Here is a 17677-nt window from a genome sequence, read left to right as displayed (position 1 = left end):
CAGATGCTGGAGGGGATGTGGACAGAAGGGAACCTTACTGCATTGTTGGTGGGAGTGTAAACTTGTTCAACCACTTTGGAAAGTAGTGTGGAGGTTCCTCAAGAGACTCCACATAGAGCTCCTCTATGACTCAGCAATCCACTTTTGGGCATTTACCCAAATGATCACAAACAAGACCATACTAAAGCTACCAGCACAACTATGTTTATTGTAGCATTATTTACCATAGCTAAGATATGGAACTAACTCAGATGCCCCTCAGAAGATGCATGGATCAAGAAAATGTGACATATATATATATATATATATATATATATATATGTGACATATATATATGTGACAAATATATATGTGACACAAATATATATTCCATTATATATATATATATATATATATATGGAATTCTATGCTGCTGTCTTTTAATACCTGTAACTATCTTCATCTTTCTTTTTTTAAATTTTTTTGGTCCGGTCGTGGGGCCTGAATTCTGGGCCTGGGCTCTGTCCCTCAGCTCTTCAGCTCAAGGCTAGCGCTCTACCACTTGAGCCAAGTGCCACTTTCATTTTTTTTTTCTTTTTGCTTATGTGGCGCTGAGAAATCGAACCCAGGGCCTCAGGCATGCAAGGCAAGTGCTCTACCACTGAGCCACCTTCCCAGCCCCCTAACTTTCTTAGAGGTGTGTGTGTGTGTGTGTGTGTGTGTGTATGTATGAGGGGGAGGGAGCTTTGTTTTATTTCAGTTTGATTTTTGTTTTGTTTTTGCTTTGCAGTTCTGGGGCATTGAACCCAAGGCCTCGCAAATACTAAGGTGGGGATGGGTCAGCGGCTGACCCACCCCCTTGATCCCTGCCATGTATATTTAGGTCCACTTATGTGTCTCTTAATAAAGTATTTTTACACTCTAATGAGCTGTGGGAGCTTCTCATTGGATTAGAAGCTGTTACTATTGTCTAGTGTCTGGAACTGTTGCTTACTGAGGTCCCAGACAACACCCACTGCATTCATGTTATCTTTTCAGGACTCCTGGATGAATATCACATGGTCCTTGCTCTGAAGGCGGTGCCTCTGTCTACCTGAGTGGCTCTGGCTGTTTGATCTGCTTGTATGCATACACAGCTTTTGATTCCATTCATGAGATTCTGCTTCTATGTATGATCCTTCCTATGTGGGTCTTGTAGTAATCACTTCATGTCATTCTCAGATAAAATTTATGAGATCAATTGGCATGAAATATTTTATGGTGGAGGAACAGAACATAGGAAATAAGTAATCTGTCAAAGTCCCTTGGATGCAAATGATTGGAGCCCAGATGTGCAGGCTGGGCTTGGTGACTTGGGCCTGCTTCTTCAGCCCCACTGTGTGTTCTGATGACTTCTCTGGTCTAATGTGCCCTTCTTCAACACAAGACCACCTTGGCCATTGTAACCTTTTCTATCTGTGTGTTCTCCTTATGTCTCCAGCATCCACAGCTCACAGTTATTCTCTGTATAAAGATGGATCCACGACTGCTCAGCCCGGAACTTTCTTCCTATCCCTAAACCCAGGTAGTGTTTGCTTTGGAGCTCTCCTACATATTTCCGACTAAAACACTCACAGTGAAATGTCGGGGCTCGAACCTGGCACCTTTCATGCTTCTGACCATTTAAAGGGACCCAGATCCTCAAACTAGACACCAAGCTGAGTTACATTGTCCCTCTCTCACCCTCTTCTCCCTTAAACATTCTACTTCCCCAAATACCTCTGTAACTTTCCCACACATGCTCGCTAAGATCACAGGACTCTTCACTGTCTGGCACCGGCCAGCTTCCCCGACAAATCTCCTCTCTGAACAGCTGCTAAACAGCATGTGTCACTGTGTCAACCCTGGGGCTCTCGTTTTGAACCAGCCCCTGTGATCTGACCTTACATTATTTCCCACCAATTTTTTTCTCTTTCTGTTCCATGAAGTCTACTCTTTTCATTTTTCTCTTACCCCAGGACTTTTGAATATGCTGGTTCTTCTTGAAATATGTCTACGGCTACCTCTAACATCCTTATTACATGTAATCACACGTAATGGCTAATGACCCTCATCCAGGTACAAACTCTCTGAGGATACGGCTTAACACCTCATCTGTCTCATTGTATCCCAGTGCCAAAAACACTAAACTGTTCACTCGCCAGAAGCCTGCTAAATAGAGCTATTGAAGGTGATCATTTTCAACATTTTAGAAAACGTTATGCTTTCTAGGTGAATGATTACAGAAATGCCTCTCAATCTCTGAGGCATTTGGTTTGTTCCTTTGCCTTGGAAAAAAAAAAGTGTAATTGTTCTTCAGACATCTTCTTTGAACACTGGTTTTGCATTTATATATTTAAAAAAAACAGTGGAAGTGTAGGGAAAATAAACAAGAGTATAAAAATGTTGATATAGGTATAGATTACTCCAGTAATCCTAGCTATGCAAGAGGCTGAGTTGTGAAGATCACAGTTCAAAGCTGGCCTGAGCATGAAAGCCCATGAGACTCTTATCTCCAATTAACCGCTAAAAAGCCACAAATGGAGCTGTGGCTCAGGTGGTAGAGGGCTACTAGGGACAGTACCCAGGCCCTGAGTTCAAGTCCCAGGACTGACACAAAAGATAATGTAGATAGAAGGTACTGACAATGGAGAGTCTGCAGAGATAAAGCACAAACAATTGTGCAAAGGTTGAGCAAGGAGACAGAGGGAGCTTTGAACATGAGTTTCCACGGTAGCCTCAGACTTCTTAAAGAGAACTGACAGTGTCATGTCCTGGAAAACTCTCAAATAATTCCAAAAGTGGCTTTTTGACAAAAACATCAATGCAGAAGATACACAGGAAGGGTTTGATTCAAATTATTCACAAGCTGTGAACATGTGGCAAACCCATATTTCCAATGCAGTCTCTGATTGTCTATGAGTGTAAAATCTCTGTCTATCTGATTACTGGTGTGTATGCATCACTAAAACCATTAGCTCCTAGAAGTATATAGTTGACTGTTCAGTGTCTCCCCAAAATTCATACTCTGAAGTCACCCAAAACACTTTGTGCTTATTTTGAAACAGAAGACTGACTTCCACTCAGCACTGCCTGGCACTGGAGCATACTAGCATTCATATTCCAATTTCTACTCGAATTACTAAGGACAAGGCCTTTGGCCCTGAGGACACTCAATGCATAGGTCACTTCCAGGTGTTTACAGTGTTGCTGATAAGACTCCGAAGGAGACATTGGTGACCCTGTCCCCATGCTCCCAGGATGGGGGGAGGGGACATGCCTTCACAGCTCATCACTTCGTTGAGGGGTTCCAGCCTTGTGACATTCCAGCAGGTCTTGGCTTCTATCCCAAGCAAGTGCATTATCCCCATGAAAATTCGGTACCAGTACGCTATGACCACCTACAAAAGATAAAAACAAAAAACAACATAACGAAGGAAAGTAAGTCATCTTCACAAAAGCAACTGTTCCAAGATACAATTCTATTATAACTGTGTTTGGCCTTGCAAATTTGGACTCTAATTGCTATCATTTCTCTCTGGTAGAATACACACAATCATCAGTCCTATGGTACAAATGCAAAAAATAAGTGATTAAAAGGCAATGGTAATTCATGGGAAAAGATGAGTACAGAAATAATGACATTTCATGTAGAATTCCAATTTATTACAGCATTAAAATATACAAGGTATATTATTTTTTAAATGGGGGTGAAATAGAATAACAGCTCTGTACCAGTGTGTATATGTGTGTATGTGTATGTATGTGTTGTGTGTGTATTTTTGTGTACGTGTGTGTATTGGTCCTAAATCTTCAAAGTAGGGCCTGCCACTCTTGCTTGGTTTTCTTGATTGTAGCTGGTGTTCTACCACTTGGGGCATGCCTCTAACTCAGCTTTGTGCTAATTAGCTATAGATAGAGTCTTCCTGACTTTTTTTTGCCCTAGCTGGCTTTGAACTCCAGTCCTTAGATCTTAGCCTTCTGAGTAGCTAGAATTACAAGTGTGAGCCATTGGTACCCTGCTAATTAAGAAATGCTTCCTAATCTGAAATGCAATTGTAAAAGTTCAAAGAGAGGGGCAATAAAGAATATTACAAACATAAATGCAGAGGAAGTCAATATAAACTGAAGTTTAAACTACAAGAAACAAGATCATTCACAATTCTTATCTTTTTGTCTTTTTGATTTTTGAACTTATACTGAATCACAGAGATAACTATGAGAAGAAATTTGAAAAAACAAAAAACAAAACTCAACAACAACAGAATAGTAGCTCTATGGAGTAAGCTCGGGCTCAGAAAGTTTGTACAGAAAATAGCCACTGTCTTCTTTGCGGAGACAATACTAAGCAAATGACGTGATCACCAGTCACATCTAAAATCTTATAGGAGTTGACACAAAAAGAAACCAAAAACTGGAAACGTGAACAACACAATCTTAAATGCCCAGCAGATTGTAGAATAAATCCCATAGGAAATCACTCATTTGAACACCAGCCCCTCCACGTACTACTGAAACCCTTTGAATTGCACCATGCAGCAGAAGATCCCGGAAGGGCAGCGTGAAGAAGGCAGACTTGGAACTCAAACAATGCCAAGGCCCTTGGGGCTCCCCACAGGGCTGGGCTCTGACCCTTCTGCCTGCTGTCCTGGGACCTCCTTTCCCAGAGGATGGGACATGAAAGCTGTGGCTTGCCATCAGAAGCAGCAACAAGATACATGGACCCACCAGTGAGCTCCATCTTGGATTCCTCAGTTTCTGAAAACGTTCTTTTTCTCCCCTACTGCTGGGGTTTGTGGTAATCCAGGATCTGGGTTGGTTTTGAGGTTTGTCCTTGGTGGGATTGTTACAGCTGGTGTTTGTTGTTGCTATAATACCAGGGACTGAAAATTCCTCTCATCTGTATTGACTTTAGCTCTTGGTTTAGGGTTTTCCCTCTGGGGAAGCAGCTCCTCAAAACTCTCCTACCCTGGGCTAGGGAATAGCTAGAAGTTCACTGGCAGGGGACTTGCCTAGCAAGCACAACGTGCTGTAAAAGCATAACCAACCTCTTTTAACTGTATTCTGCTGTGAGTCTACTCAAGGCGGCCTCTGCATCCTGAGGGGAGCAGGGATGCCTTCACAAGGCTGCGTCTTTATTCTACCAGTTCCCTGCCTGCCTTCTCCCGCAGCAACGCCTTCTCATCAACTTCCTCCTCTGGGAGGAACACGGCTTGGGGTCTGCCTGAGTGTACGCGGAGAGTGAATGGAGCTGCTGTTCCCCCAGCAGGGGGCAAGCTTCCTCTGGACTTGTCCCCTCTGTTTCCAGGCCAAGCCTTCAGCAGTTCATTTCAACCTTCTACTTTCTCCCTGTTGGCTTAATGTGGCGATGTGCAGCATCTGCCATTGACAAGCAAGCCCCCAGGAGCTGTTCCTCTGTGGGTATCAGTCCTTACAGCTTTGAGAAGGAAATACAAAGTTTTAAAACTCCTTTCCTTTAAATTTTGACGTAAAGCTGGGAGAATCAAGAAAGTGTGATGGTGGCATAAGTCATACATGAAGATGAATGGAACAGTAGCATTTAGAAATGAATCCACAATCATAAGATCGGCATGAAAAAAAAAAAAAAGGTCAGGCTGGTTCAATGGAGAAGAGCGAGAGTGGCCTTAGGGAGTGCACAGAAACTCCATGACTTGATGAAAACATTTCATACTTAGACTGAGCTGGTGCTCATACAGCTCCCCACATTTGTCAATAACTTGTTTCCATAACGTTAAACAGTTAAAAACAAATCAACAGATAATTGCCAGAAAGTCATAAAAAGTGTGCAGAAAAGGCACAGTATTTTTCAATCGACAGCAGCTTTTAATGAACCTGCTGGATTCCAAGGATTCAGATGCAGTGTTCCCACAGCATTGATGTTTATTGTCCACAATGAATTGCTTATTTGCCTGTTTGTTTTTTAACTTCTAGAATTTGCGGACTCCCAAGAAATCCATCATTGTGAAGGGTATGTGTAGGAGGATATTCATGGGTGTCTGGCATATGAACAATGAGCCCTACTTTTGTGGCATGACTCCCAGGTCATGGTGCCCATCCACGCAGAGTCCTTCCTGGCACTCACGGATATTTCCCATTCATCTTCTCTAGCACCTTTGGTCGCTGTTTTGGGTTTGTTTGTTTGTTTTGAGTTTGCATGGGCATGGTTTCTAGGGCTTTAACATTTTGAGCCCTGCCCTTAACTCTAGGAAACATCTAAACTCATTAAGCCTAAAGTCCCCTTCTTTTTCCTTCAGCATCATTAGGCTTCTTATATTTATCTGACAAAAAAATAAAGAGTAGTCTGCACAGAGAGTTGGTGGTGTGCAGATGTGACTCACCTCTGGATAAAGGTGGAAGCGTTTCACTGTGTTGATGACCAGAGGGTATTCCGTGAGCCTGTCGTTCATGATCATCCACAGCCCTTCCAAAAATGAAGGGGCGTCGATAATGGTCTTGAAGTAGGAATAATAAAGCCCCTTTTTTATTTAGTGGGAGAGAAAAAGACATACAATATCAATGAAAGTAAACCATGGACACATCTATACTCTTTTTAGAACATATTCTTCTGGGGAAAAAGAAGTGAGGAGCCAGGTCACCACGAAGACTCTCAAATACCCCTTACTATTGCATTATGTGACTTCAGGAAAGCATGTTCGTCGGGTGATGACTGCACCGTTGCATGAACTTTTCTGAAGGTTTGAAATCTGCATGCTCTCCTGCTTCATGCAGCTACTTTAATTTTTGGTAGAATTAACACACTAGCAGCTTCTTCTAAATGAAGCGAGGGCCTGATGGAACATTCCCTCAAGGTTTGTTTCATTTGGAAAAGCAACTCCACTGCAGGAGTCTCCTTTCAGCTTAGGAAGCCAAGGCAATGCATAAATGAAAAGAGATCTCAGATGTAAGGATGCTTATTTAGGGAAACAGTAAGTAGCTTAGAAAGTTTTAGTAATGAAGAACAATCCTTTTTGTGCCAGCACTTCTTTCCAGGCAGGACCTGCCGTCATTTTTACTATTCTCTGCAAGATCAGCTCTCTTAATTCAGCAGGAAAGAAAGTGGAAATCAAAGATGACTGACAGCTGTCTGAATCTGATGATCTGTCACCAAAGCCCAGACTGCCACAACTACCTGGTTTATTTCCTAACACTGACTATTCCGCCCCTGTAAATAATGTTCAAATTCCATACAGATATTGATCCCTCTAATTCTTCAAGCCATCTAAGGGCTTTAGAGGTGAAAATAAAGCTACATTAGCCCAGTGTAGCATTCTCGTAAGTTTATAGAGACAGGAAGTACATATAATTCCCACCCCCAAATCCATTCCAGTTTTATTCAATTTCAACTTTACAGTCTTGCTATTGTCAAATCACAAAGTAAATCATTAGAAGAAACCTAACCATTTCAGTGCGAAAAGTCATCTCCCGTTCCAAAGATGAGAGGTGAGAAAAATGACGGTCATTTTCAAAAAGTGTTACTAGATGTATCCTGGGGGGGAAAATGAAATATCACATTACAATAAGAGGAGGTTTCAAAAACAGTAACTAAACAATTTAAGTTTTGGATAAGCACAGTCAGAAAGCCATAAATGGGAGAAAGTTAATTGTGTAATAAACATTGAGGCAATGTTAGAATTTGCTTACACACTTCCGTGTTTGGGGACATTTAGAATTCATAGCAGTACAGATCTCAGATTCCCTGACTCCGTTTTCAAACTTAGCTGTGGACCTAAAATTTCTGTGTTGATCTCTGTTTTCCTAGGCCTCTAGGTCAGAACACAGGCAGGCTCTGGTCTGTGTTTTGAACCAAAGAGAATCAGTTGGGAAAATACCTTATATTACTGTTCAAAAGCACTGGAAAATAATAGTAAGTGGAATTACTTTAGCTCAAAGCAGAGCAACACATGAACACATGGGTAATACACAGGAAGGGAGCCCTAGACCTGCATTTTAGGACTGCAACTCCACAGGTGAAGTGAGGAGAGCAGGAAGATTCTGGTGAACAGAATCGCATCTGGCCAGCAGTGATGGTACCCTTGGCTATGTAGTGCCTTCCCACAGAACTGAATTACAAATCCTATCTGGGACTTGAAGTTGCACTCTCCCTATTAACTAGGAACCCAAGGGTGGATGCAGGCTCACAGAACAACCTCCCCACAAACCCAAAGGCCAACTGGGCACTTCTACAACACAACATGGCACAAATCCCAAGAGAAGAAACCCCCCCTGGCTCAGGCAGAAATGAAGATATTCCAGAGGAACACTATTGTTTTATACATGATTCTTATAGGTAAGTTGTCATCAGTTTTGTAAACAAAGTGCCAGTGACTGCACAATGAAAGGTTCAATAGCATTTAATTCTGCCTCCCCACTGCCAAAAGAATCTTGTTCGTTTTGTTTGTGTGTGTGAGATTGAGTCTTACTCTGTAGACCAAGCTAGTCTCCAACTTACGATCCTACTGCCCAGCCTCCTGCCGGACAAGTGTTGAGATTAGAGGCATGTGGCAGCATGCATGTCCCACAAAGAGTTTATCTTCATTTCTACCTGCTTTTTCCTTGGGTGGTATTACTAAAACTGTGTCCCCATACTTATGTACTAATAGCATACTATCACTACAAAATGAAAGTGTTTTAGATAAAATAAACTGCAACATTCACTAGAAATAGCTAGTGATATATTTAAATATGCACATAGCCAGTTCTAAGAAACCAACAGTGGTAACGTTTTAATCTAACTTTTAAAAACACATTTAAAAATAAAACGCAATCTTACCAGTGCAAAACTCCCACAAAAGCAGCTGGAAAAAAAAAAAGAGCAGAATGAAATAGTCATCAAAAGCTGCCTTGTTAGAAAGTACCTTTTAGAAGCAGCATTGCAAATGCATTCATTACCCACAGACACAGCACAGGAGGCTACATCCGTCCACATGCATGCAGGAAAACAATTCAGAAGCAGGCTTGCCTCTACAGGGAAATTTCACACTTAGCAAAGAGAGGGGCTGCTAGCCTCCCCAGATAGTTTGTAAATAAAGTGATGAAAGCCAGGTGCTGGCCGCTCATGTCTGTAACCCTAGCCACTCAGGAGGCTGAGATCTGAGGATCATGGCTCAAAGCCAGGCCAGGCAGGAAAGGATGTAAGATTCTAATCTCCAATTAACCAGCAGAAAGCCAGAAGTGGTGCTGTGGCTCAAAGTAGTAGAGCCTTGAGCAAAATGCTTCAAAGACAGCACCCAGGACCTGAATTCAAGTTCCATGACAACCACTACCACCACTAACAAAAAGAGTGACAAAATGGGGGCTTCCAAACTTTTTCTAATAGCTCAGTATTATTCTCTATAGCTTTTATTATCTATTCATATGTGTGTGACATATATTTTCAGGAAAGTCTCTAGCAACACAGGAACCACTGTGCAGCACTGTGTTCCCCATCTCCTCTGAAGATGGTTAAGTGCAGAAGTTCATCTCTCCAGCAGTGCCCTAGGCAAACCTTAGCTCCTTGCAAGCTCCTGGACAGAGGTACCCCTAAAGGGTGCAGAGTCCCCGCTCACTCTGAGAGGGGTGCAGTAGCCTCGGTCCTCTGGGTATGGGCTTTCTGAAGAGCTTCCATTCAGTGTTCCAGCCCCTCTGGTGACTAGAAACTTGCATGTTTTCAAGTCCCACTTCCTACAGAGGTTCCAGGCTCTCCTGCAAGGAATGTTCATTGGATTTTTATCGGTTTGGGGGTTAACTTCTAATGTTCTTTTAAAAATGAAAAAAGCTTATTTTGACAATTTTCCAAATATCTTCCTTATTGTCAATTTAGTTAACTGTTTCTGAAGTTCTGCTTTCTCACCAATGTTTTGTAATGGTGTTCCTTATGCTTGTCCAAAACTCAGCATGTTATCTGATAAGCTAGCAACATGAACTGCTTTAAAACTTTGAAGACCAGGGGTTGGGAAGGTGGCTCAGTGGTAGAGCACTTGCCTTGCATGCTCGAGGCCCTGGGTTCGATTCCTCAGCACCACATAAGAAAAAAGCCAGAAGTGGCGCTGTGGCTCAAGTGGTAGAGTACTAGCCTTGAGCTGAAGAGCTGAGGGCCACGACTGGAACCCCCCCAAAAAAAAACTTTGAAGATCACTCAGTTTGGCTACCAAAACAAATGCAAATTAATTCACTAAAGGAAGTTAAAGCTGCAATGTTGAAGTTCCCAACGCTGCCCTCCAGTCTGTGGTTTGTATTACTATGTTGGCCAACTTAAAATACTGCTGTGTAAATCGCTGCTTTGTACCAAGCTGGGAAAGGTAGTCTTCCAAGTCTGCATTCTGTAATGTCCACTAGCTGAAAATGGTTGTTGTGCTTGTAAAAGGTTGTAAAAAGGAAAAAGGAAAAGAAGATGAAACAGCCTGCATATTTCCTGAACAATATAAAATATCTACTCATTGGCTCTCTACAGAAAAAAAATACACATTTGCTGCATGTGAACCACTCTGAAACTAAACCTCACCACCTCTCTCAATTTGAAAGACACCCTCACACACAATAAACCTTCATTATCTTTAAGACATAGAGCTTGTCCTGTTCCACCATATTTATATCCTGTATTCTTATACCTTAAGTCTCTCAAAAAATCATGTATACTGGGAAATTTCCCTAAAGGAACTTTTTTTTTTTGGTCAGTCATGAAGCTTGAACTCAGGACCCAGATACTGTCCCTGAGCTCTTCTGCTCAAAGCTTGCACTCTACCACCTTGAGCCACAGTGCCACTTCTGGTTTTCTGGTGGTTCATTGGAGGTAAGAGTCTCACAGACTTCCCTGTCCCATCTGGCTTTGAACCAGGATCCTCAGATCCCAGCCTCCTAGGTAGCTAGGATTGCAGGCATGAGCCACTGGTGCTCAACTTTTAAGAGAACATGAATAGAAAAGGAATATGCTGCCAATCCATCGACCTTTCCAAAGGATCCTGGAGGATCTTCCTGCCTGGCTCACACCTCCCTTCCCCACAACTGCCCTTGAAAATGATGAAGTCTAACTATGCCCTGATCCCTAGTACACAGAGCACCCTCCACAGCCCTTACAGCTAGCTGACCTCCTGCCTCCTGCCTCCTGTCCCTCCTGTCCTACTTGTAAAGGAGACCCAGCCTTGTACTTGGCTGAAACAAAGGCCATGCTTCAGTCTCTCCACCTTTTTATGTCCATTTCAGCATTTCTCAATGTAGTAGTTCTTGCTTCTCTCATCCAAATTTAGCTTCTCAGAGTTGTGCTTTAATTCCTCCTTCCCCAAATCCAAGACCTCACTTGATCCTTCCCTTCTGCCTCTCATTCTCCCAAAACTCACAGCGCCTCCCACAAGCTCTCCGATTCTCTTTTCCTCTTTCTTTTCCTCCTTCCCCTCCTTTTCTCATTCCCTCCCTCCCTCCTCTCATTCAACAAACAAGATTCTTGGCCCATTTCTTGTTGAAATTCCCATAAATGTTTTAAATGATCCACGGCCCTTGAGTGACTGGAACCACTGTTCTCCCTTCCATCCTTACACTTAAGTCTTCTGGTAGTTTTGGGTGTGATTCTTGGATGGCTTTCCTCTCTCTCCTGCCACACCATGCTCTCTCAATTCTGTTCTTCTGAAGATTCCCATTTTCTATGCTTACCTTGTTCTTTCTTTTTCTCTCATCTCTTAAAACAAAGTTCAAAAAGGTTTTCCCAAGTTCTCTCTCTTCACATTGGTATCTTTTGGAAATATCACTCCCTTCTACCCAGATTATCTCATGTCCATAAACTATAGCCTTTCATCTTTCTCCCTCCTCCTCTCTTCCCACTTCGACCTCACATCTTACCTAACCCTGTCAGTCTGGCTCTATCAGCACTCACCTTTCTCCTCTCCATTCCTCTCCGCTATAGTCTGGATTCTAGTAGCATTTTACCAACTGATCTTTCTGCTTCCTTTTCTCAGCCCATCTCCAGTCTTTCTGGTTACACACACTGCTGAATTTATTTCGGTGAAGCCCCTTTTGTTCAAACCATTCTCCAAGTTTAGTCATTCAACACCAACAATGCAGACTTATCAAATGCCACTGCATTGTTTAAGATGGTTAATCTTAGGTTAAGCAATTTCATCTCATTGGGGAAAAAAGGTAAAGAAAAGGATCAATCAGTGCCTCCGTCCAGAAAGAGGTTTAAATGCCTTGCTTCTGCTTTGAATTAGGGTCTCCAAGAGGGGTGCTGCTCAACCATCACCTACTTCCTCTTCTTCTCCTGCCTTGCCTCTCAGCCAGACCATGCATTAATGTCATGGTATCTTATTTTCATGACTTTGATCATGGAATTCTATCAGGCCTTGGATACTTTCCTTCAGCCCCCTCAAATCTAAATATTAGCCCCTTGTAACAATCCAAATTCCATCTTCCCTGATCTCAGATACCACTTCCCATCCTTCAGTATTAATTTCCTCTTCCCAGCTCCGGAAACACCGGACCCAGGTGCCGCCCAGGTGCCAGGCAGCAGTGCCCTGGAGCTTGAGTTTGGAACAATGCCTTGTATTTCAAAAGCCCATGTTGATTGTGGAGGTGGCTGGATCTGTTGGCATAATCAGACAACTGATAAAATCAAAATAGAAAATCCAATTATTCATCAAGTTTGGTTAACACTCCTAAGTGTGGGGACTCATCCTCCTTAGATATCAGAAGTCAGTGAGCACATGGTGGACAGGAAACTACAATAATTTGCACAACAAATCAACTGTCTACATTAGTGCCAATCTGACCAAGGATTAAGCCAAACATTTGTTTTACACAAACAGCAACTACATTGAAGTTATGCTACAGCACATGAGACTTGTAGAGGGGAAAGAAAAAAATCAAGTATTGCTTAAAGAATATTCTTCATTGTTAGATAAGCACTCCACATTGAGACAGAAGCCAGTGGGTATCAGCATGAGGTGACCTTACTCCTCTGATATTGATTTCAACATATCTATCGTCCATCACTATTCATCCACCAATCATCTATCAAAATCATCTATCTATCTATCTATCTACCGTATTGATATTTGAACTCAGGTCCTAACATTAGGCAGGTGCTCTACCACTTGAGCCACAACCTAACCTTTTTTTTGCTTTCCTGGAATCCCCAGTGTTAGCTCAGACTGGCTTCCTACAGGGATCCTCCAACTTAAGCCCCCCTGCAGCTGGGACCACAGGGACTGATCACCATATTGACTGAGGTATGGAGGCTTGGAGGGAAGGGGGATCTCAAAAAGGGTTTGCCCAGACTGGTTTCCAAAGGAGATCTCCACTTCCTACCCTCTATTTAAAAACAAAAACAAAAACAAAAGGCCCAAAAACATTAGGCCCACTGCTGGGCCTAATGGCTCACACCTGTAATCCTAGGTAGTCAGGAGGCTGAGATCTGATGATGGTGTTTCAGAGCCAGCCTGGGGAAGAAAGCCTGTGGAACTCATCCCCAATTAACCTCCAAAAGGCGGCAAGTGGTGCAGTGGCTCGAGTGGTAAAGCACTAGCCTTGAGGGAAAACCAAAATAAAACAGTGCTCAGCCTGAGTTCAAGCCCCATGACCAACACACACAGACACACAGACACACAGACACACACACACACACACACACACACACACACACACACACACACCCTTTATTTTGTTGTATTTAAAATGCCTGTCCAAAAGCAAACCAATTGTTTTTAGAAACTACAATACATAACTGCCCTGATGCTGGCAGACTGCAAAAAAAAAAAAAAACTATTTTAAACAAGAACTTAGGAGGCTGAATCTTTGCCAAGAAGTGTCCAGCGCTCCCATCTCCTCTTATTTCCTTTTTCCTTTTTCTTTTTTTGTTCTCAGGAATCCACACACCGGATCTAAGCGACTCTCCTTTTAGAGTGAAGACACCCCCTCCAATCCTTGGGGCCCGGGGCTGCGGCTGCGGGGCTGTGGGAGGCAGGCTCACCTATGCCCCAGGTGGTCCGGCTGGAGAAGCGCCGCGTCTGCAGGCGGAGCATCTTCTGGCGGAACTGCTCCGCGAAGCTGTGCAGGAACTGGAAACGGCCCTGCAGGACCGACCTGGCCACCGCTTCCAGGTTCGCGTAATTTTGCGCGTTCAGATGGCGGATCCTGCGTGGCGAGTAGTCGCGGGAGCCCCCGGGCAGGTTTCCGCCGCCGCCGCCCGGGAGCAGGGGCTGCGGGGGGTACCCCGGCGTGGGCCCCGGCGCCTGAGGCTCCTCCTCCAGCTCGGGCTCCCCGGCCCCGGTGGCCGGGCGCCGGCGCTTGGCTGGCGCGGCGCGGGCGGGGAGGGCGGGCTCCGGGCCCCTGGGTTTATTCCGCGTCCGCCCCACCATTTTCGCATCGTCTGGGTGCCGGCGGGTGGACGCCCTCCGAGGTCCTGGCTCGCTCCGCAGCCTCAACGACTCGTTCCCGCCGCCGTTGCGGGATGCCCGGTTGTCACGGCGACCGCGAAACGCCGGACGGGCGTGTGGTCCAGCGGAGGCTCCTCCCGCGCGCCCCGCCCCGCGCGTGTCCCCCGCCGCGGCCACGGACAGACCGACAGACGCAGGGGTGGAGACGCCGCCGTCTTCCGTCGGGGGCCAGCGCTGCTCCATCCGCTCTACAGACCCTGAGCCCCGAGCGGCCCGGAATTCCTGAGCCCCGGAAGGGTTGGGCACCGCGCATCCGGCGTCTCCGGGGCCTTGATGGCACCCAGCCATCTGGAGGGGCGGCCGCCTCGGGGTCTTGGGCATCCCTGGCGTGCCCAGTAGCCGGCACCGACGGGGTCTTCGGAGTCCCCAGCTGCTATACAACAGACCCCATGGAACCCCGAAATCCCAGCTCCCCATCAAAACCACCGTGGCTGAGGCTAGGTTGGCTTCCAGGATGTAACTCTATTCAGAAATGCTCCCCTTCCCTCCCCAGGTAACACCCTGGTTGGCTCGCGTGCTCTTGATGGACTGTAATAATCTACCTTCTTTTGTCCTTACTATCTTTAGTTGCGCAAAGGGGTTTCAAGTCAACGTGCCGACTTTGAGGATAGTCCAGTGATGGTTACCTCCCACACCCCACCAACACCCTCTGACCCTACTTGTGATTGCCCAGTTCCATTTTCCCAAGTGCACACTGAGTGTGATGACTGTTTCCCAAAAACACAGACCTTCCATTCTGGTCATTCCAGCGGGGTCACTCGGGGCCCTCAACCCCCTCCTTACTCACTTCGAAGCCCTCCGTCCCGATTTTCACCCTGGACTTACTTCTTGAGACTGAGTACTACTTAAGTAGCCCAGACCAGCCTTGAACTCCAGCTCCCCTGCCTCAAGCTCCTTTGTCCCAGGATTTCACCATCACACCCAGGTGACAAATTTTTCCTGTTTAATGAATTCACAAAATCAAGAAACAAAACAGCTTATTTTTAATATCAGTATTTTAACTCTGTATCAATTAATTCTATATCACTAATTTAATTTTGTTCTTATACTTTTTTTTTTTTTGGTCGGTCGTGGGGCTTGAACTCTAGTCCTGAGCGCTGTCCCTGAGCTCTTCAGCTCAAGGCTAGTGCTCTACCACTTGAGCCACAGCACCACTTTTGGCTTTTTCTTTTTAAGTGGTGCTGAGGAATCGAACCCAGGGCCTCTTGCATGTGAGGCAAACACTGTACTAATGAGCCACCTTCCTAGCCCCTCTTATACTTTTCTTTGGGGACAACTTGTTTCTTTTTCCTTCTGTTTTCTTTCTGACTTCCTGTTGAGTCAGGTCCTTACCTGAGGTCTAGCCCTTCCAAGCACAAATCTAGTCATTTAATCATTCAAAAAAAAAACCTCATAAAAAAAAACAAAAACAAAACAAAACCAGTCTGTGATATGAGTATTTACTGTGCTGTTACTTTTATCAGGGAAGCATCCACAGTGACCTCAACAGAAAGCACTGAAGTTCTACAAGATCCATTCAGTGCATAATTATGGACACAGACACAACATCGATTTAAATGAATATTTAATGACACATGGAAATAGTCATGACATGATATCAAAGTAAAAGGAAGCAGATATATACTTTTTAATCAGACACAGAGTAAACACGAAAGGGGTAATTGTGTGTCAGCAGCTGTTCTAAGTCTTGTGCATAACAAGATAAGCAGTGGGATGAGCTAGTACACCCCTAACTATTTAGCTGCTCTGAAAAGTATTTTCTCATCTGAAAAATGAGTGATGTTGCACCTACCATAACTGAATGGAATAATGCATTAAGCAATAATGTTCTATGGACTTTTTTTGGCGGGGGAGGTCAGTCCTGGGGCTCGAACTCTGGGCTTGGGCACTGATCCTGAGGCTCTTTTTTGCTCAAGGATAGCACTCTACTTCTTGAGCCACAGGATCAATTCCAGCTTTGTCAGTAATTAATTAGAAGAGTCTTAAAGCCTTTCCTGTCCAGGCTGCCTTTAAACCACAATCGTCAAATCTCAGCCTCTTGAGTAACTAGGATTATAGGTATGAGCCACCAGTGCCCGGCTCTATGGAGTATTTTACTAGGCTCTGATATATCTATATTTTAGATGTATCTACAATTATATTTAGTTCACCTACATACTCTGTCGAAAATTATATGCTGATTTTGTTGTTAAACAATAATTCCATTCTAGGTTCATGAGTTAATTGAGAAAACTGAGGCAATTGCCTAAATCACTTTATGTTCTGTTCTCAAGCAGAATAGGTCTGTGCATGAAGGAAACCAACATCTGATTATTTGATTCTATTCACAGGGGAACAGAACCTCAACTGTGATTGTCTTTTTAGATGCTTTCTTGTTTCGATTTCATTATTTAGAGCAGCATTTGAGTCACATTTAGCTATATTCTAACTAAAAATAGTGACTTAAACCAGAAGGTCTGATATTTCATTCTACAGTGAAATGACAAAAACAACACAACATAATTATATAATCTAACATATTTTTATTTCTTTTTGTTGTTAACTTCTTAAAATTGAAATGGTTCAGCAAATAATTTTTCTAGCATGAAGATTTTGGATCCAGTGATATATATATATATATGGGTATATATATATATATATATATATATATATATATATATATATATATATATATATATGTCTATATATATATATCCCTTTGAATTTTAGTAAACAGTAATTTTAAAAAATTAAACAATATAACCAGCAGGTGGCAATAATATCCCATAAATCAAAAAATTAGAACTAAAAAAATTTATTTTTAGAAAAAGCAAATCACTGTTCTTGTAATGAATCAGTTCACTAAATATGAAATGAAGGGAAATTCAAAATGTAAGCCCAAATAAAAAAGTACACTGCATATTTCATTTAAAAATAATTAAAATATTCACTGTGGCCAATACTTAGATTTCCAAATAATAATTTTGTTGTATTTGATTCTGATCATATTTGCACCAAATTTCAATGTTTTGACTTCATAGAAATATGCAAGTCTATGCATAGCAAAGATTTAAAGGGCATGTATATAAGTTGGGTGCTAGCAGCTCACCCCTATAATCCTAACTACTCAGGAGACTGAGATCTAAAGGTCATGGTTCAAAGCCAGCCTGGGCAGCAAGAAGTCCATGAGACTCTTATTTCCAGTTAACCAACAGAAAATCAGAAGTGGCGCTGCGGTTCAAAGTAGTAGAGCACTATCCTTGAGTAAAAAGATCTCAGGA

The 17677-nt window shown here is 43.3% G+C and overlaps 1 protein-coding gene across 1 annotated transcript in view; it reads right to left on the bottom strand.

Annotated features, from left to right (window-relative positions):
- The window catches only part of Dpy19l2 (dpy-19 like 2), a 47928-nt gene extending 33094 nt beyond the window's left edge, over window positions 1-14834 (bottom strand). The window contains exons 1-5 of the mRNA XM_042695042.1: window positions 13952-14834; window positions 8789-8813; window positions 7417-7504; window positions 6357-6494; window positions 3278-3398 (exon numbers count right to left, since the gene is read on the bottom strand). Coding sequence (XP_042550976.1) covers window positions 3278-3398; window positions 6357-6494; window positions 7417-7504; window positions 8789-8813; window positions 13952-14834 — 1255 coding nt within the window. The remainder of the gene's footprint in view (window positions 1-3277; window positions 3399-6356; window positions 6495-7416; window positions 7505-8788; window positions 8814-13951) is intronic.
- Between the last annotated feature and the right edge of the window lie 2843 nt (window positions 14835-17677).

This window comes from Dipodomys spectabilis, unplaced genomic scaffold (genome assembly GCF_019054845.1).
Source record: "Dipodomys spectabilis isolate Male_0828 unplaced genomic scaffold, ASM1905484v1 ptg000178l, whole genome shotgun sequence".
In the NCBI taxonomy this organism is placed as follows: Eukaryota; Metazoa; Chordata; class Mammalia; order Rodentia; family Heteromyidae; genus Dipodomys; species Dipodomys spectabilis.
The sequence above is the reverse complement of the archived record's forward strand: the minus strand, read 5'-3'. Positions and strand labels throughout refer to the sequence as shown.